This window comes from Dipodomys merriami, unplaced genomic scaffold (genome assembly GCF_024711535.1).
Source record: "Dipodomys merriami isolate MVZ:Mamm:240054 unplaced genomic scaffold, mDipMer1.0.p SCAF_4, whole genome shotgun sequence".
Lineage (NCBI taxonomy): Eukaryota > Metazoa > Chordata > Mammalia > Rodentia > Heteromyidae > Dipodomys > Dipodomys merriami.
In genome coordinates this window covers 63,101,053-63,127,957 of record NW_027205603.1, presented here as the reverse complement: position 1 = coordinate 63,127,957, position 26,905 = coordinate 63,101,053, and the positions used below count along the sequence as shown (strand labels likewise).

At 44.6% G+C, this 26,905-nt stretch overlaps 1 protein-coding gene across 2 annotated transcripts in view; it reads right to left on the bottom strand.

Moving 5' to 3' along the window:
• Positions 1–26,905, bottom strand: part of Matn2 (matrilin 2) — a 128,882-nt gene that overhangs the window by 53,498 nt on the left and 48,479 nt on the right. For both annotated transcript variants that reach the window (XM_069991115.1, XM_069991116.1), the window contains exons 3-4: positions 25,341–25,910; positions 14,925–15,047 (exon numbers count right to left, since the gene is read on the bottom strand). In XM_069991115.1, coding sequence (XP_069847216.1) covers positions 14,925–15,047; positions 25,341–25,910 — 693 coding nt within the window. The remainder of the gene's footprint in view (positions 1–14,924; positions 15,048–25,340; positions 25,911–26,905) is intronic.

Here is a 26,905-nt window from a genome sequence, read left to right as displayed (position 1 = left end):
AGATGGAGCAGTAAATACAGAATGGGCCCTGACCAAACAGCTTTGCTGTTTTCCTGGCAGTGGTCACTTCCATTTGAAACAAGTACAGATGTTTTTGGATGATTCCTTGCACTTTTGAAAAACAGCATTTTTTTTTCATAGGCCCAGGAAGATTCCACTGCAAAATGATAAAAACCAGCAGGGGATAGGGGAAGGGGATGGGAAAGGCCTTGGCTTCACGGTACTCTTATCCCTAACCCACACAGCCTTCCTCTTCTCTTCCTGTGACCTCAGTCAGACTCAGAACATCAGTCAGGTGTCACCTCTTCCAGAAGGCTTCTCCAAACCTCCAAATTGGAAGGATTGACTGCCTGCCCCAGTAGAGCATAAGCTGGTCTACTACTCCATTTTGATTCTCCAGAACCTAGCACAGTGTCCAAGTGCATTCAATGAGTGGTCCAGAAGTGTTCATTTGCTAAAGGAACAGTAACAAAAACCTACATGCTCTGCCTCCCCAAACCTAAAAACACTCCCTGCAATAGAAATGGGGCCCTGGGAAAATGAGGTAATCCCACTAGAGGTAGGTTTAAAGGCCAAGGATACCTAGGTGCCAGCCCACAGCTACAGACCCTGAGAAAACTAGCAACGTGGTCAGGAAGCCTGTACCTCACAAGCATGGTGCAGCCCTGAACCAAGCACAGTGCCTGGCATATTGTAGTTCTTTACCAATATGTGAATGAATTAACACAGGCATGGCTGGTTACACAAACACGGGCTGTCAGGTGTTCTAGGTCATCTCTTTTGTCCCTTTTAGCTAGGCCTCAAGCTCCATGTGAGTCAGGATCATTTCTCTCCTAATTCAAAGCATCACACGTGTTTACTATAGTTGGTTTGATCTGACAGCTTCCTTCCTTCTGCCCTGGAACATTATCTCACAAATGAATTCTACTGGTCAGAGATGAGACAGCTGGGAAGGAGCCTAAAATGTTTAATTTCCCTTTGACAATGAAAAAAAATAGCTAATTTTTACCTTGGAATTAAAGATGGTCATAAAAACTTGGAAGTCATGACCTCCTCTATCTCCTGCAATCCTTAAATCAAGCCAATTCTTCCTTTCTTCCTTTTTTCCCATCCTTCTTTCCTTCCTCCCTCTCTTTCTCTCTCCCTCTCTTTTTAAATAGTACTAGGGGGGCTGGGAAGGTGGCTCAGTGGTAGAGCGCTTGCCTTGTATGCTGGAGGCCCTAGGTTCGATTCCTCAGCACCACATAAGCAAAAAGAAAAAAGCCCGAAGTGGGGCTGATGCTCAAGTGGTAGAGTGCTATCCTTGAGCTTAAGAGCTGAGGGACAGTGCCCAGGCCCAGAGTTCAGGCCCCACGACCGGACCAAAAAAAAATAAAAATAAAAATAAATAAATAAATAGTACTAGGGTTTGAACTCAGAGTCGAATGCTTGCTTAGCAGGCACTGTACCACTTGAACCATGTCCTCAGCCCTTTCTGCTTTGTTTTTTTTTTCCTAGTAAAACATATATTTATTTTTTTATTGTGAAAATACTGTACAGAGGGGTTACAAATACATGGGCAAGATAATGAGTACATTTCTTATCAAGCACTGTAGCCTCCTCCTTTGTTTCCCCTTCCCGTCCCTTCCCATCCCCCCCCCCAATCCTCCTCCCTGCTTTGGCTATTTTTCAAGTAGCATTTCATTCATTTGCCCCTGGCTGGCTTCAGATCACAACTTTCCTAAGTTATACCACCTGTAGAGATGGAATAACAAGCATGAGCTGCCACACCCAATCCCAGCCTAATCAATTCCCAGGTCCAGCTGGTCACTTCTCACCACTCCTCAGCAGAGGTCTCCTGCCCAATATGAAGTTACCATATGTTGCTCAGACATCCATGGTATCCTCCTGCCTGGTCTCCTGTAAGCTTTCCCGGTCTAAGTTTACCCTGTGGCTAAAGTTCATGTCTCTCTTCTGCCTAAAAGTCGAAATGGCTTCCCATTTAGACAAACCTTCTAATGGGAATCTGGATGCTGTATGATCTACCTTCTTACCACTCAAAACTAAGCTTATACCTTTCTTGTTTTCTCTGTCTTTGTACCTTTTCCTCTCCACTTTCCAAGCTTTCTCATGCCTCAGGACCTTTACAGATTCCATATTTTCCTATATAAAATTCTCACACTAATGTCTTACCTCCTCTTCACCTAATTCTTATAGATCTTTTAGGAGTCAATTCAAAGGGTATGTTCTCAGAGGATGTTAGTGCCATGAGGGGCCAAGCCCTTCCTCATGATTTACTTTTATCATCCTCATCACAATTATAATTCAAGGCTTAATTTGCAACTGATTATTCATGGCTATTGCCCCTGCCATATAAGGACAGCCCTGTCCTCATGAGGGTTTAGTCTTGTTTAGGCACGCCAACTCAAATATCTAGCATAGTGCTTGACATGTGGCCAATTAAAGAATATTGGTAAATTCACTGAATTGGTGAATCACTAACCTATTTGTTCATTCAGGAAACTGATCAATACATCCGAGGAAAGAGAGAGAATACCTAAGACCACAAAAGGACAAAGAAATAAATTCCTATCATCATACAGGGAATGTCTAGAGAGGGAACCATTGGTGTGCCAGATCCAGCTTGTCCTGATTCCCAAGAACAAATGATAGACCTTTCTTTCCAATTCTGTGTTTAATGGGGCCAAGCTTGAAGCAGCCATGATAGAAGTATTTACCCCATGGAAATAAGCAAACGCTGCAAATCAAAGTTATTTTTCTCCTACAGAGTTAATATTTAGCAGCACACCACTGATGAGATACCACCAACGAACAAAATAAATAAAAATACACAGTCGATTGTACCTTGTTAACAGGAAAGGGTAATAGTAGTGTGTTAAGAGGTAAGTTTTCAGTTGAACTAGTGTGATAAAAAGATGGGTTCACTGATAAGACAATTGGGGCCCAGGACCTGAGGAGGTAGTAGGGAAACCAAGGGGAGACAGGAGTCACAAGAGGGCAGTTAAGAAAGGATAAGGCTGAGGCAAACAAGGGGAAAGAATATCAGCAGCATCTGGCCTCTGCCCGGTGATCTTGTGACTCAAAGTGACATGATAAGATTCAGTTTTCACCAGGCGTCAATGGCTCACACTTGTAATCCTAGTTACTCAGGAGGCTGAGAGCTGAGAATTGCAGTTCAAAGCCAGCCTGGGCAGGAAAGTCTGTGAGCCTCTTATCTCCAGTAAACTATACTCAGAAAATGCCAGAAGTGGCTCCGTGGCTCAAGTGGTGGAGTTCTAGCCTTGAGTACAATGAGGCTCAGGGACAGTACCCAGGCCCTTGGTTCAAGCCCTAAGACCAGCAAAAAAGAAAAGAAAAGAAAAAAATTCAGTTTTCATAGAAGTTAAATAAATGGTGACTATATCTTATTTTTAGGGTTAAATGAGATAATATAATGGACTCAAGCCTCAGTAGGCATTTGAAAACCCATTTTCCTGCTTATGTTTGAGGCAGGACAGAAAACAGTTCTAGTGGCACAGACCTACTCAAGCAGGGGAGGGGGGTGGAAATCAACCAAAATTTGTCCACATCTCAATTCCATTATAAGTTCCATTTATTGGGTACGTAGGAAAACTGCAGACACGGACATATTAGATTCAAAAATATCTTAAAAGTATCTTTGGCTACATTTAGTTTGCTAAATTGATCTAATATGGAAGAGTAGGCAGTTTTGAAATTCACAACAAAAGATCTGGCCAAATTCAAGCTATGCCCTGCCAGAGGGCGATCACTGACACACAGCGGACAGTTAACCCAACCTCCTGGCTTTCCTCCCATCCCACTGACTTTTACAAGATAAAATTCTGAACTGCGGTCGGTGGAGGCAGTGGCTCAGTGCTCACAGGTGAAATCAATCAGTGCAAGTGTGCTAGCTAAGAGCCTAATGTGGTACCGAAATCAACTCCTTGTGCCTCCCAGAAGCACGTACAACTCTAGAAGTGCCTTCCTTCATTGGTCATGTACCACTGCTGGCACTGAGTCTCTTCCCAAAGAACTTGGGAAATGTTCCTCTGGTTAGTTCGGTTGGAGGAGGGGAGCTCTGGGCAAAGACCATGGCCGCGTGGCTGACAAGGTTTTTATGGGCTCTTCAGAATTTCAATCTATATGGTGTGCTTTTGGCACTGAGGGCAGTTTAATATCTTCTTTGGCGTTAAAGCAAATGAATACCTTGACAAAACTCTACTTTCTTTCTTTTTTTTTTTTTAATAGTTTCCACTGTTATTTAACTCAAGATGTAGAAATCAAAAACTGTTGAACACAGCAAGAGAGAAGAGCAATGTGTTATTAGGGCTGGGATTTTACTGGGGTCTACACCTACCCCAACCAGAAGCTCACACTGGAGTCAGGGATCCACAAGTACAGGCCAACCCAAGCCTACATTTTGGGGACCATCCCCTTTCTCTCCACATGTCTGAAAAGCGCTGTTCTTATTTTGACAGCTGCAGTCTGGATTAAAGACTTTCAACAGTGAATGTGAGTCATCAGACTCTGCTTTTCTGCTGAAAGAAACAAAAGGAACCCAATGTCACAGAGAAAAACAAACCTGTCCTCTGGGGCAGGCACCAGCTGGGCCTTCTCTCCCTTAAGTCCTTTGGTCACTAACCAGATTTCGGTTTTCTTTGGGGAAGGGAAAAGGAAGAAGTGGGGGGGAAGGGACCCCCCAAAACAAAGCTTAAAAATTAAGAACACCTGATTGAATGAGGCTGATTAATAAACATGTGTGAATAATGTGCTTTTCAACTGCTGTTAATGGGTGTCACATCACTATGCTCTTACTATAAACCCTCCAGAGTGGGATTCCCAGGGGGGAGCTGGTTGAAAACATCTAGGTCCATGGTCTCAGCCCAGAGGGGGGCATCTGATCCCTTGAGGGACGGGGGGGGGGGGGGGGGGGGCTGGTGAAAACTCCTGCCTGAGATGCAGTAAGCTGTCATGGGAACCTACATTTCCCTGCAAAGCTGATGCTGTAATCTTAGGGGCCACACTTGGAAATAGCAAAGGAAGGAGAAGCTATATAGGTTTCAGGCTCCTTTCCTCTGTGTGTCGAATTGTTTCACAACTCGCATTTCTCCACTCAGGTTTACTCAGTCTAGTTCTCCCACAGGACTCTTACCCCAGATCCTTTGCTTTTAAGACTCCATGCTGGCTCAGGCTGCGGGTACACCAAATTGAATGTGATAGCTTCCTCCAAGATCAGCTGCCAGGGCTAGGAGGAAGTTCTGCAGCGCTGAAAGACCTCTGCGCCTGCGCACTGCTCTCATAGCGGCTGCCGGTCATTGCCAGGGACTGGGTGGCCAGGCAGCTGCGTGGGGCTTGCTCTCCATACTCTCCATGCTCTGCCTAGCACGCACACCCTCACCCTTATTTTCAGCACTCCCTTTCCTTTCTCCAAGGTCTCCTCCACATTCAGGGTCAATGGCCATCACCAAAGTTGTCCACCCCAGGCTTCTCCTTGACCTTGAGTCTTCCATCTCAGCTGCACCCAACCACTTGTGTGGCCTCCCCCTCCCTCCCCACCACCACAATCCTTCCCCCCCCCCCACTCTGCAGTTTGCCCTCAAAACCAGTTTTCCTCTGTGAAGGAATCTGTCTCAACAATACCACCTCCACCCACTATCCATTTCTTATGCCATTAATCCCTCCCTGGGGCTGCTGTAGTCTTCTAGTTAATTCTGTGACCTAAGAAACACCCACACTGAACTGAAGGAGATGAGCAGAGTCAAAAACTGATTTACCAACTCTTTCTCTGTGTATGTTGAACACAGGGAAGCCAAGGGCTAAGTGTTTCTTGGGTCTCAAATATGTTAAGAAAAATGTCCTGTAAGTGCCTGGCCCATACAGGGTTTCCATAGGGAATGAATGACTTATGCTGTTGCCAGTCCCTACTACTGAACAGTTACTTTGCCCTTGTATGTGTGTGCACAAGATCTCCATTCACCAAAGGACACTGTTGGAACTCAGCTTGAGAACCCAGTTTTTCCGCCATTTGTCACATTCCTTCCCTCATCCCCTCCGAGTCCCCAAACAAACTATTCCAAACAGCCAGTCCAGCGCAATTCCATGACTCTCTTAGAGCAATTTTCTCATCTGAGTAACTTCTGAATTCTTGTTTTGATTTATGTATGCCAGCTTTATAAAGTATATTCAAAATATACTCTGATAAACTGAACATAACATTTCACTACGATCAAAGTAATAAAAATAATCATCATTCCCAAAGTTCCCTTGTACAGATTATTAAAAAGAGGCTGGAGACATGGGTCATTGGTAAAGTGCTTGCTGAACAATTGGGAGGTCCCAAGTTCAAACCCCAGTATCACTATCACTACACACACACACACACACACACACACACACACACACACACACACACACACACACACACACACACACACACACACACTTAGTTCACCATATACACAGAGGTTTAATTCTGGACTATATTCTGTTCCACTGATCCTTATATCCATCTTTACATCAATACCAGACTCTCTCTCTCTCTCTCTCTCTCTCTCTCTCTCTCTCTCTCTCTCTCTCTCTCTCTCTCTCTCTCTCTCTCTCTCTCTATTTTTTTTGTCAGTCGTGGGGGCTGAACTCTGGGCCTGGGTATTGTCCCTCAACTCTTCAGTTCAAGGGTAGCGTCCTACCACTTGAGCCACAGCACCACTTCTGGCTTTTTTCTGCTTATGTGGTGCTGAGGAATTGAACCCAGGGCTTCATGCATGCAAGACAAGCACTCTACCATTGAGCCAACTTCCTAGTCTCTAGACTCTCTTGAATATACTTACTGCTTTGTAATTATCTTGAAATCAGGTAGCTTATACCCTACTACTGTTTATCTTTGTCAAAATTTTAGCCAGACTGAATCATCCAGTTCATAAGTATATCCCTACTTTCATTTACCCTCTCCTTTATCTTTCTAGTATACAGATCATATACATCTTTAAAATTCACCTCTAGTTTATATACACACAAATATATACACATTCATATACACACCTTACTGAGGTTTGAACTCAGGGCCTGGTGATTGTTAGGCAAGTATTCTACTATTTGAACCATGTCCATAACCCTTTTTTTTTAGTTATTTCTTAGATATGGCCTTGTGTTTTTGCCTGGGGTCTGCCTCAGACTGAGACCCTCCTGCCCATGGCCTTCATTGTCATTGGGATTGCAGGTGTATACCAAGCAGTTTGTTAGAATGGGATCTCAGTTCTCTTTAGGCTTTCCTCAAACATTATTACACAATCTCTGCCTCTCAAATAGCTTTGATTAGCCTAACACTCCTAGTTTATACATTTTAGCTATTGTTAATGGTATTTTAAAATAACAATTTCTTATTTTTGATATCAGCATACAGAAATATACAATAAAGTAACTTTGTATTCTATGCAATCTTGTGAAACCCTTTAATTTACTAGTTTCGGTAACATTTTTAAAGATTCCATTAGTTTTCCCACAATCACATAATCCAATGAAGATAGCTTTACTAATTAATTTTCGGTCTCAGGTGGGCACTCTATCACTTGACAGCTCCACTTTCCTTTGGTGAAAATTGGAGATAAGAGTCTCCTAGACTTTTCTGCTTAGGCTGGCTTCAAACCACATCCTCAGATCTCATACTCTTGAGTAGCAAGGATTACAGATGTGAGCTACTGGTACCCAATCATTGATAGTTTTTGAGTGTTAAACTAACCTTGTATTCATGGAATAAACTGCATTTGGCCTTGTTGGGTTCTAGTTGATAAAATTTGGTTATTTCTGCATCTAAATTCAGAAGAATGCTAGCTGTTTTCCTTTCTTACTCTAACACTGTTTTTCTAGGTCATGTTCCTTATCTTAACTTTAACCTAAAAGCTATTACATCACTTATGTAACTTAGGAAAATTAGTGTCAGGAACATGTCCAAGAATAAGAGCAATAAAATGCATTTGGTAGGACTCTTGAGACAGAATAAAAACAGGGAGAGAGAAAAATCTATACAAAGAAGTTTATATTTCTGCCAAATGAAGTTTTGTAAATGTTACATTTGTTCATTTCCAGATAAATAAAATATCCTAAAAGGGAAGGGAACATCCTTATTTTAAAAATATAATTCAAGGGGAGGGAACTGGGCATGTGAAGAAGGGCAGGCTTCATGAGACAGTTTTCCCCTCACTTTGGGTGGGATGTGAACTCAGGGCCACATACACACTATCATTTGAGACAAGCCTTCAGCACCCACTTTTTTTTAAATGAGGGAAAAAGAAGTACATAAATTTCCACTGTTTTGGAACTATACTAGTGTTTTCCAATATAGCTTATATACCAATGTTGAGGTGTGAAGATGCTTTGAAAAGGAGAAGGAATCTATAATGTTGACTGCCAGTACATTCCATATTATGCATCTCAGCAGAATTTTAAAGGTAAAATTCTTTAAAATACTTGATTTTAGTCTTTGAATAGACAGGCACTTTTAAGACTACTGGTTCACCACAGAGGGTTAGTTACCTGGATACTGAAGAGTTCTAAAGCTTCGGCACCTAAAGATTGTTTTATACTTCTTCTGAAAAAGAAATTAGTGGGAGTATATGGAGCTGGTGAAACACTTTTCAACAATTGAAGGAATTTTTCCATTTGGATAAGGAAGTAATTTTCTTGCATACAAATTCAGGTTGGCAGATCCAGGACCAGAGGTAAAAATGATAGACACTAGAATGTTAGCACAACCTCTGATCCAGGTTCTATATGATGATTTGATTCTCAAGAGTTGTCACTCATCTGGGAGGTGAAGGGGGAAGGATTAGAATTCTGTAGTTGTATAAGACAAGGAGCTAGAAATAAGAAAGCCATTGTCACTCAAATTATTTATGAGGGGGCTGGGAAGGTAGCTCAGTGGTAGAGCACTTGCCTTGCATGCCTGAGGCCCTGAGTTCGATTCCTCAGCACCACATAAGCAAAAAGAAAAAAGCCGGAAGTGGCACTGTGGCTCAAGTGGTAGAGCGCTAGCCTTGAGCTGAATAGCTGAGGGACAGCGCCCAGGCCCAGAGTTCAGGCCCCACGACCAGCCCCCCCCCCCCAAAAAAAATTATTTATGAGTCAGGAGAGTTTTCCTCCTCTCTTCACATAGGCAAAGCATAAGTAAAAGTGGAGATGTGTACTATCCATATCTATATCCATAGTGTGTGTGTGTGTGTGTGTGTGTGTGTGTGTGTGTGTGTGTGTGTGTGTGTGTGTATGTGTGTGTGTGAAGGCAGTGACCTAACGGGACTGTAAAGTCAGGTGAGTGTTTATCCTGATGACTTAGTCTGTGCTCCTCAGAATCTGTGGTCCATGGAACCTGTTAGTCCTGGGCATGGGGAAAGTTTTCTCAGTTCAGGTTTCCCTGCTACCATCTGGGGGCCCTCAAGGGACATAAAATAATATCACATGGTGGCTAAGTAGTAGGATATCACAGGATTTGTATGCTGGTTTGGTCCACCATATGACCTTGAGTAAATGATCTAAGGTTTTAGTTCTTATTTTCCTTATCTGTAAAATAAGAGTGATTACTTTAAGAGCTCATTGGGAGAATTCAATGAGACAAGCGATCTAAAGCACTAGAGGAGCTCCTGGCACTTGGCACTTGAAAAGTGGCTGAGGTTAGGCCTAACCTCAGGTCCCAACCCTGAGCTTTGGTGATTGTAACTTGCAATTTACTTGATTTACTCCCATGCATGAATATAAACTTGAAAATAGAAGAAATTTTGCTGTTCTATTCAATTTCTAGTGCTTTGCATGCTGCCTGGTGTCTTCTGTGTGTAAGCATGTGGTCAATGAAAAAGAATCAATCAACCCATCCGTGAGTATATAAAAGAATGAAGGGCTGGGAAGGTGGCTCAGTGGTAGAGTGCTTGCCTTGCATGCCTGAGGCCCTGGGTTCCATTCCTCAGCACCACATAAGCAAAAAGAAAAAAGCTGGAAGTGGCGCTGTGGCCCAAGTGGTAGAGCACTAGCCTTGAGCTGAGAGCTGAGGGACAGCGCCCAGGCCTAGAGTTCAGGTCCCACGACCGGACCCCAAAAAAAAATTTAAAAAAATAAAAAAAATAAAGGGCCCCCTCAAAAAAAAAAGGGCTGGGAAGGTGGCTCAGTGGTAGAGCGCTTGCCTTGCATGCCTGAGGCCCTGGGTTCGATTCCTCAGCACCACATAAGAAAAAAGCCAGAAGTGGCACTGTGGCTCAAGTGGTAGAGCGCTAGCCTTGAGCTGAAGAGCTGAGGGACAGCACCCAGGCCCAGAGTTCAGGCCCCATGACCGGACCAAAAAAAAAAAAAAAATGAATGGATGAATGGGAAGCATTGCTTAGGGAGGAGGAGGTGCTTCTAGTGAAGAAGTGTAACCCACATTCCTTTGCAACTAGGAGATTGTCCAGCTATATCCAGGGAAAGAAGAATGGAAATAACTGGGTCTCTTTCCTTCCCAGGCCTGGGCAAGTTCTGCTGCTGTTTACAGAGCCTGGGTCGCTGAAAGCAGCTTGTAAATAGAGGTCTACCAAGCGCACAGTCTTTCTTAGTCCACCACAGGGGCTGAAACAGGGACATATTAATGAAGGAAATATTCATTGTAGGGAAGGTTACCACCTTCCCATTTAATGGGTGAGGAAATTGCAAATCAGGAAGTTTAAAGAAGCAACTCAGGTTGAAACAGCCATCAGAAGAGAATGGCAAGGTCCAAGTGGAGATTACAGACCTTAAAGGGCCTGCTCTCCCCACCAGAGTATCAACTTCCAAAATACACAAGAGTCCTAAGCATGGGCTGTGTCTGACACAGAAGGAAATATACATATGTTCCCTTTTGTGCCCATACGTCCTGTTGCTGTTGGAGGCTACAGAACCCAAAGCGTGGCAGCAGTAGGTCAGAAGTACTTTGAAAGTCTGAACCTCTGAGAAGAGCCCAGGAGCTGCTTCCTGGTTAATTCTTAGTTCTCCAAGTTTGAGAGCCACTGCACTGGGCTCCTGTCTGCTTTCTACCTGGGCCTTTCTGCTCCTCCAGCAGTTTCTGCTTCAGACTCTTCTGTGCCTCAGCCCTGGCTAGGGAGTCCAAGAACATCACAGTCTATGATGGACCCATGAGGACTGGCAGATGCAGCTCATGAAATCAGTGGGAGGGTTTGTTTTTTGGTATCAGAATTCTTTTTTTTTTTTCTTTTGTTGGTTGTCAGGTTTGAACTCTGGGCCTGGGCACTATCCCTGAGCTCTTCAGCTCAAGGCCAGCACTCTACCACTTGAGCCATAGCGGCACTTTCAGTTAATAGGAGATAAGAGTCTCACGGACTTTCCTGCCAGGGCTGGCTTTGAACCACAATCCTCATATCTCAGCCTCCTGAGTAGCTAGGATTACAGGCATGAGCCACTGGCGCCTGGCTCAGAATTTTTTTAAACTTGGATAAGTCTGCAGAATGGGAAATGGACCCAGGCAGCTGCCCAGATCCCCACCAAACTCTGGGGGCATGAGGCAGGCAAAGGAATTCCTTGTGCTCCAAAGAAGGAAGAGCAGGAACGGAATGAACAAGATGGTAGGAGGCTGAGAATACCTGAAGAGAACAGGTTGTTTGCCAAGCAGCATGGGGTGTTGTAAAATAACTTTTTTCCAGGCTCTCCCTGCCCTTCTGCAAAGTCTGCTAAACCCAGAAGTATTTCCTATGAGTACTTTTGTTATGGAACCTGAAGAAGTATGAAATCTTCAAGTGGAAGAGGCGAGGATGATTCTAACTGCACTTAATCTGGGATTAGCCTGGCTTACTCTGGGTTCTCAGAGGAACCCAGGACCACAGAGCACCCTGGCCCTCAGAGTCCAGAGGGGCCCAGAGTCACAGAACTGGAATGAATCACATGGATCTTAAGGAATGATCAACCAATGAACCACTGAACCCTGAAACTAAAAACTAAGAAGAAAATGGAAAATGTGGTTTGGTGCTATAAATGCAATACTAATGACAGCCATTCATGCAAACCACTTCCATTCATGCTTAATTACTTACTCATGGCACAATAACAGTGATGCACTGGATGAACTACAGCTCAGATTAGCTCAGTTCTATTGGCCCTTATATGGCAGGTCTTCCTCAGACCTTGTTTTCTGGCCTGGTTGTCTGTGGATTAGAACATTGGTTATGCTCATGACTTTTTTTTTTAAGTAAGAGCACACACTGAGTCTTTTAAAGGATGAGTTTCTTTATGCTGGCTGAAATACCAGTATAATGTGTAGTCTTTGGAGCTTGGCCAAAGAAGGATGATATGATTTCTATCATTTTCTATCTATTTGGCTTTTTGTTGTTGTTAAGTTTAGGAGACCAATAAAGTATTCATCACCAAAGCAAAGAGATCCCTGCACACCTCTAAAACAGAAATGGGAATAATCACTCCCAGCTGAGGTGAAAACTCATCTTAAGTCCATGCTTTAGAAAAGAGAATGAAAGATGGAAACAACTCCTTGGGGTATAGTTAACACAGTGGTTAAAAAGGCTCTTCAGTAGCTCCCCATAAAGAAGCTTGGAGCCAGGCATGGAGGTTCACACCTATAATAGTAGCTACTAGGAGATGGAGAGTAAGAGGATCATGGTTTAAGTCCATGTCTAGGAAAAGTTTCATGGGACCCCCCAACTCAATTTTTAAAAAAATGGATGTGGTGGCGTGTGCCTGTCATCTCAGCTGCTCAAGGATAAATGGAGGATTGTGGTCCAGACCAGTTGGAACAAAAGTGAGAGAATCTTTTTTTTTTTTTTTTTTTTTTTTTTTGTCGGTCGTGGGGCTTGAACTCTGGGCCTGGGCACTGTCCCTCAGCTCTTCAGCTCAAGGCGAGCACTCTACCACTTGAGCTACAGCGCCACTTCCAAGTGAGAGAATCTTATGTGAAAACAACTAAAGCAGACAAGTGCTAGAGTAGCCTGACTAGAAAATGTGAAGCCCTGAGTTCACAAGCCAATGCCACCCAAAAGAGAAACTTAGAGGTGTCCAGTGAGCACAAGAGGAAATGCTCAACATCCCTGGCCATAAAAGAAATGTAAACCAAAATGACACTGAGATTCTATCCCACCCCAGTAAGATTAGCTAGCAATGAGAATTTGAACAATGTAACACGGGGGATAAGGGGAAAAGGGGACTCTATTACACTATTGGTGGGAATGTAAACTAGTACAGCCACTCAGGAAAGAAGTTTGGAGTGTCCTCAAAAACTAAATATAGGGGCTGAAGATGTGGCTCAACAAAGTGTGCCTGAGTAGCAAGCACAGGCCTTGAGTTCAAATCCTAGTACTGAAATACAATAAAATAAAACAACATACCAAAACCAAAAGTATATAAAAAAACATGCCAAGAAACTAAACATAGAGCTACCATATGATCCAGCCATAATACCATTCTTGGTGTTACAAGTCAGGAATGGTAAAGACACCTGCATATCCATGTTCACTGTGGCACTATTCACAATAGCAAAGTTATGGAAACAGCCCAGATGCCCTACAACAGATGAGTGGATTAAGAAAATGTGGTACCGGGGCTGAGAAGGTGGTTCAGTGGTAGAGCATTTGCCTTGCATGCTTGAGGCCCTGGGTTTGATTCTCAGCACCACATAAACAAAAAGAAAAAAGCCGGAAGTGGCGCTGTGGCTCAAGTGGTAGAGTGCTAGCCTTGAGCTGAATTGCTGAGGGACAGCGCCCAGGCCCAGAGTTCAGGCCCCACTACCGGACCCCCCCCCCAAAAAAAAGAAAGAAAATGTGGTACCTATACACAGTGGAACTTTACTCATCCATTAGAAAAAATAATATCACGGCATTTGCAGAGAAATGGATGGAGCTAGAAAAAATCACATTAAGTGAAGTAAGCCAGGCTTAGAGAGGAAAAAAACCCTATTTTCTCTCCGATGTAGAACCTAGATCTAAAATACAACTATGCATGATAACATATACAGAGCTCAATGCATTTACACACAAACTGACTAAAGAAGGTGTACTTAAGGGAGAAATACAAAGGTGTAACTCCCCTAAACAATTAATGTACTGTTTATTTGTTTGCTTGCTTATTTTTTGGTGTCAGTCCTGGGGCTTGAACTCAGGGCCTGGGCATTCTCCTTGAGCTTTTATTCTCAAGGCTAGGACTCTACCACTTGAGTCATAGTTCCAGTGAGTTACCTGAAGAGTCTCATGGACTTTCCTTCCCAGGCTGGCTTTGAACCATGATCCCCAGATCTCAACCTGCTGAATACATAGGGTTACAGGTATGAACCACTAGCACCTAATGAACTGTTTATAAAAAAAAATACAGGAAGTAGAAATGTGGGGTTTTTTTGGAGGATGAACAAACTGGGAACACAGGAATGGAGGAGGAAGGGTGAGCAAATGTAGTTATTATATTCAGTGTACATTAGATAAAGAACGAGCTATGTAACTTGAGGGTAGGGATGGGATAGGGAAATGGGGAGGGAAGGAAGAAGGGAAGGAAGGAAGGGAGGGAGGGAAGGAGGGAGGAAGGCAGGCAGAGAGGGAGGGAGGCAGGCAGGTAGGGAGGGAGGGAAAGGGAGGGAGGGAGGGAAGGGGAGGGAAGGACATTGACCAAGAACCTTTGTATTCATAATCTGACTTATAGAACTGTAATCCTTTTGTACAGCTACATAATAATAATAATAAATATTAATTAAAAAGTCAAGGCCCATTTACCATGTAAGGAGCCTACTTCTGCGCCCACCAATCTGTGACACTGTTTGACTACCTACAGTGTGCCAGATCTACTGGCTGAGGTACTGGTGTAGTAGAGTGACAGCTGGGGTTCAACACATGTTCAGCCCTCAGGAAAAATGGTAAGTGGGTAAGAACAAAATGAGCCCGGATCAAAGAAGACAGAGCAGGACAGAAACATCAGCAAAGCAATCTTACTTCTGCAAGTCTTCTGATCCAAGTTGAGAATATACCCTTGTTTGCACCTGCAGACATAGGAGCCAGGGGTGTTGATACAGAAGTGGGCACAGTTGTGGTCCAGGATGCTGCACATGTGAACCGCTGAAAGGGAAGACATAGGGAGTCAGAGAACAGCGACGCCTTTCCCCAACTTCATTCCACCCAGCAAACCCTGAGCCTCGGCTATAAGGTGAAGGAAGGACCCAAAGAAAAATAACTGCAGTCCCTAGGTATAAGGGGACATAGGGTCTCAACTAGATAAGACAGGTCCAGATAAACAGCATCAGCAATATCTAGATAAAGGGCGATGAGGGCTGGGAAGGTGGCTCAGTGGTAGAGCACTTGCCTTGCATGCTCGAGGCCCTGGGTTCAATTCCTCAGCACCACATAAGCAAAAAGAAAAAAGCCGGAAGTGGCGCTGTGGCTCAAGTGGTAGAGTGCTAGCCTTGAGCTGAAGAGCTGAGGGACAGCGCCCAGGCCCAGAGTTTCAGGCCTCATGACTGGACTCCCACTCCCCCAAAAAATAAAATAAAATAAAGGGCCATGAAGGGTCAAAGAAAAATGGTGTTTTGCTGATGAAAATGTTTTCTATGAAACAGATATTTCCAATTCAATTTAATATTATCACTTGGCAGGTGAGGAATCAGAAAGTTCTGTGATATGAGAAGGATCTAGATTTTATGCATAGACAGCAATGGACTAGAAGGACAATCTACTAGTAAAGTGAGGAGTATTAAAGAACCAACAGGATCGTAAGTCCTAAGAACGATGTGATTTTTAAAATATGCAAATGGATTCAAAAATTTGGAGTAACAACGCATGCATATGCTTCATGTTGCTATAACTTTTATGTCTCAATTTAAAATGTTTCTGCATTTAGTTTCTGAGTTATCTCAGCTTTCAGATACATCGGTTCTTGCATAAGTCTGTCTCATAAAATTCTCATTGTTCTCTATAATGTGTGTGTGTGTGTGTGTGTGTGTTGGTACTGGGGCTTGAACTCTGGGCCTGGGTGCTATCTCTGAGCTCTCTGTCTTAAGGCTAGTGCTCTACCACTTGAGTTCCACTGCTGGCTTTCTGGTGATTAATTGGAGATAAGAGTCTCAGAGCTGGCTTGGAACCTGGATCCTCAAATCTCAAACTTCTGAGAAGCTAGGATTACAGCTGTGAGCTATCAATGCTCTTCGCTACACCTTAATTTATGACTTATTCAATATGATTCAAACTTGAACATATTTAAAATTAACAAGCATGTAAATAGAGCCAGTTATGCAAGCATTCTCACAAACACAGATGATGTCTATAGGCAGAGGATTGTTTTCTGAAGCTCAAATAAGAGGAGCAAGCCAAGCGAGAACCTCATTATCCTACACTTGGGAAAAGTAAGCTGGTAACATTCATCTTAAGTGTACGTCTCCTTACATCAAATAAGGAATATTGTGAGCAATAAATGCAGCAGGTGAATATAAAACTGCTTTATTTTATAGCAGCAGTGTTTAGAATGTACTGTTCTGAGTGTATGTCTTTTAACTCATTTTAGGACATAAATGACATTAGGAAATTTTGTAGCCAGTCAGTCATTTTTTCTAGTGTGAAATAAACATCTTTTTTGGGGGCGGGGGGCTCTGAGCAATTTTCTTAGCATCTTTATACAAAATGGGAATACAAATAACACCAACTAGCCGGGCGCCGGTGGGTCATACCTGTAATCCTAGCTACTCAGGAGGTTGAGATCTGAGGATCACAGTTCAAAGCCAGCCCAGGCAGAAAGTCCATGAGACTCTTATCTCCAATAAACCACCAGAAAACCAGAAGTGGCACTGTGGCTTGAGTGGTAGAGCACTCACCTTGAGCTGAAGAGCTGAGGGACAGCGCCCATGCCCAGAGTTCAAGCCCCATGACTGACCAAAAAATAAATAAAATAAATAACACCAACCTCCCCAGAAGAACCTTGTGAGGGTTAATTTAGCCATGCTGCCAACATGAGCAGTGCCCAGTAGTAGTACTGGACATTCAGTACCTGTTAAGGGGCTTGAACTTGGAGCCTAGGTGCTCTCCCCGAGCTTTTGTGCTCAAGGCTAACATTCTACTACTTCAAGCCACAGCTCCACTTCCAGTTTTTTGGAAATTAGCTAGAGATAAGACTCTCATAGACTTTCCTTCTCAGGCTGGCTTTGAACTGCAGTCCTTAGATATCAGCCTCCTGAGTAGCAAGGCATGAGCCACTAGCACCCGGCTGTCTGTTAACTGTTTTACAGCAAAGGAAAAGTATGGTGGTATTTTATTTGACAAATTTAAGTTCACCTGTCTACGTTGATTTTTTTCCCACTCAATACCAGTCTCAGCATCTATGGTTTACACATGGACAGTGGGTGTTCTGTTTTGTTTTGGTTTGAACTCAGGGGACCTCACACTCTTTAGTCAGGTACTCTACTGCTGAACTATGCCATCAGCCATTTCTGTGCTTGTTACTTCTACCCAGGTACACAGCTGGGCCATAATCTGCCTATTTCAGCCTTCCTGTTTGTAGCTAGGATGACAAGCTTGAGCTACTATACCCAACTTCTTCCACTGAGATGTAGTCTCATAGACTTTTCTGCCAAGTTTGGCTTCAAACTACAATCCTCTCAATCTTAGTCTTCTAAGTAATTAGGATTATGGGTACAAGCCACTGGAATCTTGTTCATGGACTGTATTTCATAGACTCTGAAATGTACCTCTATTTCAATACACTGGACCCTCTAACACTCTACCACTTAAGTCACACCTCCCAATCTGACTTTTTTTGCTGGTTAACTGGAGATAGAGTTTCACACATTTTTCTGCATAGGTTCATTCCAAACCACAATCCTCATATCTCAGCCTCTCAAATAGAGTAGCTAGGATAACAAGCATGAGTCACCAGACTCTGGCAATCTGTATTTTTTTGACCAGGAAATACGAAGATAATTTTCTTATTTTACTTTGAGACAGAGCTTATTACATAGCTCAATCTGGCCTGGAATTTGTGAACCTCCTGTCTCAGATACCTGAGTGCGAGTACTGGGATTATAAACATGAGCCACCATGCTTGGTTTAAGATAATTTTTTGAAAAACAAATATGTGAAGGACTAAAAGAACATTCACTATGGTGGGCTGACTATGGGTCTTAAAAGAAAAAAAATTCTGGGTATATGAATCTGGCCTTTCCAACTGTGCCTCAAAGGGGTACAATAAGAGTAGATTTTGTGCTGGGCACCGATGGCTCATACCTGTAATCCTAGCTACTCAGGAGGCTGAGATCTGAGGATTGCAGTTCAAAGCCAGCCTGGGCAGGAAAGTCCGTGAAACTATATCTCCAATTAACCACCAGAAAACCAGAAGTGGTGCTGTGGCTCAAGTGGTAGAGCGCTAGCCTTGAGCTGAAGAGCTCAGGGACAGTGCCCAGGCTCAGAGTTCAAGACCCACAACTAAAAAAAAAAAAAAAGAGTAGACTTTGCCCAGGCGGGTTGATGAAAGGTGTGTGTCTCTCAAGCACTATTAGGGCCTCCAACTATGCCTGGTGTGGGTGGGGTTGGGCTATTAGGCTAGAATAGCCTTGCTCTTGGCTCCAAAATGCCAAGCAAGCTGATAAAGTAGGCATCAAACATTCATTGAAAGCAGCCCTGTCCCACTTACAATGAGTCACCACTATGCAGAGAGCACTGTCCTCTCTCACCAGGCAGCAAAAATGGAACCCAGGATGTGAGGAGTTTGGTCATTTTTTACACAGAACCTTAATTCACAGGACAGCTGGCACCCAAGTCTCTTTGGTGGTCTCCAGAGTACTGAGAATGGGACTTTAGACGTTCCCCTTAATGTGGCTGGTGTGGGAAGTCACTGCCAGTCAGTATTAAAGCTGCTGCTATGCCCAGGCTCAAGGCCACTCAGCCAGCAAGAGCCAAAGCCCCAGCTACCCAAACACGTTTGCCTCCAGAGCCTAATTGATTCACACCTAGACACCACCCGTCTCCTGCAGCCTACAGATCTAGTCTCATTGATCAGTGCTCCCTGAAGTACTGTGCCATAAGCCCTTCTATCCCACAGCCTGTCCTTCCTAGGGATAGAGCAGCCTCCATTCCCCATGACCTAAAGGGTGAATCAGGAGAATCCTCTACTGGATAGTGAAATCAACTGAGTCAGGACTAGCTTTTGAATTAAAAAGTAAATAAAGCCAGGCACCTGTGGATCACATCTGTAATCCTAGCTGTAAGCCATAATCATGGTTTGAAGCCAGCCTGGGCAGGAAAGGCCATGAGATTTGTCTCCAACTTACTACCAGAAAATAGGGAAGTGAAGTGGCTCAAAGTGGTAGAGTACTAGCTTTGAGCAAAAAGAGCTTAGGGACAGCACCCAGGCCCTGAGCTCAAGCCCCACAACCAACTTACTGACTGACTAACTGAATGAATGAATAAGTGAGTGAGTGAATGAATGAAATAACATACTTTTGCCTAGATTACTGTAATCACTCTCCCATGTATCTCTGGCCAGAAAACTACTATTCTTCATCTAAGTCTGGGTAGCACACAATGTTTGGGATAGAGCTTCTGAAATAGAGTACCTAGGCTTCTACCTCTGCTCTGCCACTCAGAGCTGTGTGACCTTGGGCAAGTTACTTAACCCCTTTGGGTCTCAATTTCCTCTTTTATACAGTGGCAAATTATTTTGTGCCTGTTCTGGGGCTTGAACTCAGGGTCTGGGCTCTGTCCCCAAATTTTTGTGCACAAGACTCTATCACTTGAACCAAAGCTCCATTTCCTGCCTTTTTATTGTTTAATTGGAGATAAGCATCTCATAGACTCTCTGCCTGGCCGGCTTCAAAGTGAGTTCCTCAGATCTCAGCTTTCTGAGTAGCTAGGATTATAGGCACCAGCCACTGCTATAATGGGGAATGCTACAATGTGTCTGGCTATAATGGAGCATTTTTTTTAACAGTTCTAGGACTTGAACTCAGAGTCTGGATGCTCTCCCTGAGCCTCTCTGTGCTTTGTAAAGCTCAAGAGCAGCACTCTACCACAGCACAACTTCTGGCTTTTTCTGAATAGTTTATTGGAGATAAGAGTCTCACAGATTTTTTCTATCTAGGCTAGATTGGAACTGTAATCCTCAGATCTCAGCCTCCTGAGTAAGTAGAATTACAGGCATGAACCATCTGCACCTGTTAGTGACCAGTATTGCTACTTTGTTTTTAAGGCTCTCTTGGGGCCACACACAGCCAGAGATTCTTTGACCCCTGGTCCCTGAAGTGCACAGTTTATAAGTCAACCATTTCATCATTCCAGAACAAAAGCTTCCTCCCAACAATGTTTCAGTCAATGTTTCCATACCCAATGAAACTTCCAAAGCCTGGAGCTGTCATCTGCAACTTGGGGAGACAGTTACCGCTGTTGTCTGACCATTGGAGTGCAGGTCCCACTGAGGCCCTCTGCCTCACCTGCTGATCCTGTGTGTTTGATCATACTAATACACCACATAGGACTCTCTAGAGAAAGCTCTACAGTTTATAACCCCATTCACACACCTACCCTCATTTCTAGATGAGGTAACCGAGGCTCAGGGAACTCAAAGGATCTGCACAGTGCCATCCGGCTGCAGCCTGCTCTTCCTCAGGCCTACAGAGGCTCCCCTCACAGTTTTACCTGTGGCAGGTGAATGCCAACCACAGAGCAGGTTTACCTGCAAGGCAGGACTGTGGAAGCTACCATCAGAAAATGAATCCTCACCTGAAGAGGGGACTAGATAGCCAGGTGCCAGTGGCTCACGCCTGTAATCCTAGCTACTCAGGAGGTTGAGATCTGAGGATCGTAGTTCAAAGCCAGCAAGGGCAGGAAAGTCAGGGAGACTCTTATCTCCAATAAACCACTCAGAAAACCAGATGTGGCGTTGTGGTTCAAGTGGTGGAGTGCTAGCCTTGAGCTGAAGAGCTCAGGGATAGTGCCCAGGCCCAGAGTTCAAGCCCCATGACTGACAGAGAGAGAGAGAGAGAGAGAGAGAGAGAGAGAGAGAGAGAGAGAGAGAGAGAGAGAGAGAGAGAGAGAGTAGACTAGATAATGCAGTCATTATATTCAATGTATATTATGTAAAAAGTGAGGGTAGGTGTGAGGGAGGGGAAGAATGGGGGACAATGATGATGGAAGGGGTAACATTGATCAAGATGCCTTGTACTCATAACCTGACATGGAACCGTAAACTCTTTGTACAACTACTTAATAATAAATTTTTTTAAACATTTTAAAAGAGAGAGAGAGGACTAGAGATTTCCCACCATGTAAAGGAGTAAAATGAGCCAAGATTTGGCACCCTGGTCCTGCGATGCTGGCTGGCTTGCTGGACAAGCCTGCTAAGCTGTGGGAAGGAGCGGTGGTACTGGCTGTAATGTGAACGCTTGGGGAAAGTGCTTAATAGATGTTAGTTATTACGGTCTTCACCGCACTGTGGATAAAGAGGCTCTGGGGCCTCTTCAACCCTTTCAAGATGGTTGATGAGGCTGCCTGGAAGAGCTTGGCACTGCCCCCACAGGCAGCTGTGATTCCCGCAGTAAGGACGGAAGAGTGGCAGGGGAATCATTGCTCGGCCCACACAAGTGAATGGGGTAACACCAATGTTTTTGTATCTGTTTCTAGATTATAACAAAAGATCACAGAGGGGAAAACTGCCAAAGAGCCTTTTTTTTCTTTTTCTTTTTTTTTGCCAGTCCTGGGGTTTGAACTCAGGGTCTAGGCACTGTCCCTGAGCTTCTTTTGTTCAAGACTAGCACTCTACCACTTAAGCCACAGTACCATTTGTGGCTTTTTCTGTTTATGTGGTACTTAGGAATCGAACCCAGAGCTTCATACATGCTAGGAAAGCAGTTGGCCACTAAGCCACATTCCCAGCCCCAAAGAGCCTTTTGAATTTGCTGCCTTGGCCTGAAGCACCCTGAGAAGCTTCTTTTTTCCGCACAAGTCCACGTGCAGCAATGTGGACGGGGGATGGTGCTGTTGCTCTTCCGCCTTCTTGTCTACCTTTCCATGTGTCGATAGATCCAAGGTGCTCCTCCATTACAGATTTTCTACTATGCACGAACAAATGGTCAAAAGTGTTACAGAATCAACTTCTTTTCTTAATGTTTCCAGGAAAGAGGAGCATAAATTCTGCAGAAGTCATTTGAAGTTATAAACCTTAAAACCCTTTGCTGCGTGTCCTCCTGATCAAGGTTTCCAGTTGACTCAGACTGCAGCACAGCGCCGTAAGAACAGTGCCAGGGAAATGGCCCCAGTGAACACTTTCCAAGTGGCATTGCAAGGAAAAGCAAATTTTTTCTTCATGGCATTGATTTTTCAAATAAACCTTTGACTCTTGAGTCAATAGAAAATGGGTCTCTGCTTTTTTGAGGTTAGTTTTGGTAAGTGTGTGTGTATGTGTGTGTTTGTGTGTGTGTATGTGCAAGCGAGTAAAGAGAGAAAGAGAGAGGAAAAGGGAGAGGGAGAAAGAAAGCGAGAGAGGGAGGAAAGAAGTGAGGGAGGAGAAGAGACAGAGAGAGAGAGAAAGAGAGAGAGAGTGTGTGTATTAGGTCTTAAACTCAGGTCCTGGTGCAGTCCCTGAGCTTTTTTTCTCAGGACTGGTGCTCCACCATTTAAGCCACAATTCCACTTCTGTCTTTTGGTGATTAGTTGGAGATAAGAGTCTCATGGACTCTCTTGCCCAGTCTTTGAACCACAATCCTCAGATCTCAGCCTCCTGAGTAGCTAGAATTACAGGCATAAGCTACTGGCACCCAGTGGCAAGTGGATTTTTTTTTTTAAGACACACAAAAGGATGTTCTTTTTCTCTTTTTGCAAGACCTATGTCGTGTGGGCCTGGGGTTTGTCACATTCTGAGACGTGGTTCTCACAGACCTCAGAGGGGCAGGAAGCCCCTTGTAGCCTGGCTTGACATCTTGTTCTCTACATACACTCTAAGGAAATACCATCATTTAAAAGGTATCTCTAGCTAGGTGCTGGTGGCTCACACCTATAATTGTAGATACTCAGGAGGCTGAGACCTAAGGATCATGATTCAAAGCCAGCCTGGGAAGAAAAGGCCCAGTGAAATTCTTGTGGTTCAAAGCCAGCCTGGGAAGAAAGGCCCAGTGAAATTCTTATCTCCAATTAACCACTCAAAATGTGGAAGCAGAGCTGTGGTTCAAAGTGGTAGAGCACTAGCCTTGAGCAAAAGAGCTCAGGGACAGTGCCCAGGCATTGAATTCAAGCCTCATGACCAATACATACACACACACACACACACACACACACACACACACACACACACACACACACACACACACACACACAATATTTCTGCCAGGTGATGGTGGCTTACACTTGTATTCCTAACTACCCAGGAGGCTGAAATCTAAAGATCACAATTCAAAGCCAGCCTGGGCAGGAAAGTCCACGAGACTCTTTATCTCCAATTAATCACCAAAAAGTCAAAAGTGGAACTGTGGTTCAAATGGTAGAGCACTAGCTTTGAACACAGAAGCCCCAGGCCCTGAGATCAAGCCCTATGACTGGCATAAAAAAAAGTATTTCCTTTATTTCCCCATCAAGGACACATGGTAGCTGGAGGATATGCAGGCTACTGAGGTGGGTAAGGCAGGGTGGGACATGGTTTACCGGGTCAGGCTGCCCATAGTCTAGGTGGTAGAATTGAGAGTGGAGTCTGAGTTGGCATCCTTGGCCCCCACCCTCCCAGAGAGAGAAGGCAGAAGACGGGAGAAACCAAGTTGACCTGCTGAGAAAAGTGGTGGCAGAGCTAGGGTTGAAGGTCACAGGAAGAGTATAGGAAGGAAGGGGGAAACAGCCACATGGACAAAAGGGTTAGAAAGCAAAGGAGAAAAGGAAGAACACAGAAGACATAGCTCAAGAGTAGAGAGGGGTCTTCTTTCAGAAGGAGCTGGGGGTGGGCAGAGACACCTGCCATCCTCCAGGGGAGGAGGAAAGGTGTGCCGGGACCACATTCTCACCTTCTCCACACATTGAATCTCTTTGTCAGCTGAGAAAACACCTACTGCCAGCAGCATCTCAGGGCAAAAATATCCCAATATCCATGCCATCATCTATGGTACACACTGCATTTCATTCCCATCTCCATCCCAGCCCCCAAGTTTCAACTTAGGGAGTGCCAGGAAAGCCTAGCATGCTGCACAAAAACTATCTCTTCTTACTCATTCTGCCTTTTTGCTTTTTTCAAGTATTGGATTTATTTTTCTTTTCTTTTCTTTTCTTTTTTTTTGGTCAGTCGTAGGGCTTGACCTCTAGGCCTGAGTACTGTCCTTAAGCTCTTCAGCTCAAGGCAAGCACTCTACCACTTGAGCCACAGCGCCACTTCCGGTTTTTTGGTGGTTAATTGGAGATAAGAGTCTCACAGATTTTCCTGCTGTCCTGGCTGGCTTTGAACCATGATCCTCAGATCTCAGCCTCCTAAGTAGCTAGGATTACAGGCGTGAGCCACTGGTGCCCAGCGCCAGTATTGGATTTTGAATTCAGGGTCTAGAGCTTTTTAGACAGGTACATAATACTTGAGCCATGTTCCCAGCCCATTTCCCTCCCCTGCCCCCTCTTAGGTTATTTTTTTGTCCATCACTAACCTCAGACTGTGACCCTCCTAACTACACTTCCCATATAGCTGGGATCACAGATACAGGATCACCACTACTATGCCTGGCTTATGTCTTGAGATGGAGTCTTAAGGACTTTTTGTTCAGTCAGTCTGGCCTCAAATATTGATCCTCCCAATCTCTACTTTTTTTTTGGGGGGGGGGTCCAGCCGTGGGGCCTGAACTCTGGGCCTGGGCGCTGTCCCTCAGCTCTTCAGCTCAAGGCTAGCACTCTACCTCTTGAGCCACAGCACCACTTCTGGCTTTTTTCTTTTTGCTTATGTGGTGCTGAGGAATGGAACCCAGGGCCTCAGGCATGCAAGGCAAGCGCTCTACCACTGAGCCACCTTCCCAGCCCCCCAATCTCTACTTTTTGAGTAGGTGGAATCACATGAGGCCCAGTCCTGTTTTTACCTTTTGAGTCTAACAGTTCTTTCTCTAGGCAAAGTCTTTCTAAGCTCCTTGGTTCTCAAGTTAGTCCGTGGGATTGTCTACACCATTCATACTCTCAATTCTGCCTCCATTATACTGTTACAACTGAAGTTACCTCACATTCCCATAACTGCATGCTTAATATTCATCTCCTTGGCCAAAGTCTAGGTCCCAACAGATGGATGCATCTATTGTGGTGTCTGTTGAGTCTCCCCACCCACCATCATCCCCACTTCTGGCACAGCCCCTGGGAGGAGGTAGCACAGAATGATGAATGCATAGATCCTACTGGTGCCCCTCGGTGAGCCACAGAGGCAGGACTTACTGCACAGCTTGTTCTGGAACACGGAGGTCAGCGACTCGATCTGGCTGAAGTTGGCCACCAGGAAGACGTGGTCCTCATGGGGCTCACTCCCAATGGCCTTCAGCGTGTTGAGGTCCACCTGGCCCACCCCAATGGCAAAGATCAGGATGCCTGTGTCCCGAGCCTTTGCGGCCACCTCGGCCACGGAGTCCTGCGGCCTCCCATCTGTCACGATCATGATGACCCGGGGCACGTTCTCCCGCAGGGGCCGGGCCCCCTCTGCCTCGGAGAAGGCAATGTTCAAGGCGTACTGGATGGCCAGCCCCGTCATGGTGCCTGTGGACAGATGCCTCATCCTCTTGACGGCTCGTTCCACCTCTGATTTCCTCTTGAAGGTCTTCAGGGAGAACTCGTTCTTGACCGTGCTGCCGTACTGGAGCAGGCCCACTCGGGTGACATCAGGACCAACGTCCAGGAACTGCAAGATGTCCATGATGAACTCCTTGACCTTCGCATAGTCATAGGTGTTGACGCTGCGGGAGCTGTCAATAATGAAGACCAGGTCTGCACGCTTGTTCTCACAGGAGCTCTCTGGAGAAAGAACAAACAACTGGACATCACAAGAGAGCCGGTACAGCCTGGCTATTGGAAATCCTGAGACTAATGACCATCATTCAAACCTCCATAACTGGGATGGGCAGGGTGGCTCAGGCTTGTAATTCTGGCTTCTGTGGAGGCATTGATCCATAGACCAGCAGGGGCAGGGAATTAGCAAGACCTCATATTAACCAAAAAGCTGGACTTGGTGATATATACTTGGAATCACAGTTATCCAAGTAGCATAACCAGGAGGATTGTAGCCTGAGGAAAGCTCCTAGCAAGATTCTATCTGAAAAATGAAAAAGTCAAAAAAGGGCAGGAGATATGGCCTGGAAAAGCACTGCTTAACAAGTACAAGGCCCTGGCTTCAAACTCCAGTACTGCTAATTTAAAAACAAAATAAAAAACTTGAGAATCCCTCTACACTCAGGAAAGTCATCAGAGTATCATGTGCATGAATGAATAAACATGACCCCCAGCTACAAACAAGATTTCTTTTTGCAAGATAAACAAAACATACCAGTTTCTAGAACATCACCAATGCAGTTTCCTTCTCTCTCCCTTCCTTCTTTCTTTCCTTATTTCCCTCTTTCTCTTCCTTTTTTCCTTTTATTTTTGTTCTGATCCTATAACTTGAACTCAGGGCCTGGACAATCAACTTTTTTGCTCAAGGCTTGCACTCTACCACTTGGGCCACAGCTCTACTTCTGACTTTTTGGTGGTTAATTGAAGATAAGAGTCTCATGGAAGCTGGGCACTGGTGGTTCATGCTGTAATCCTAGCTACTCAGGAGGGTGAGATCCGAGGATCACGGTTCAAAGGGAGCCAGGGCAGGAAAGTCTGTGAAACTTATCTCTAACTAATCACCAGAAAACTGCAAGTAGAGCTGTGGCTCAAAGTGGTAGAGCACTAGCCTAGAGCAAAAAAAGCTCAGGGACAGCACTCAGGCCCTGAGTTCATGAAGCCCCACAAATGACCAAAAAAAA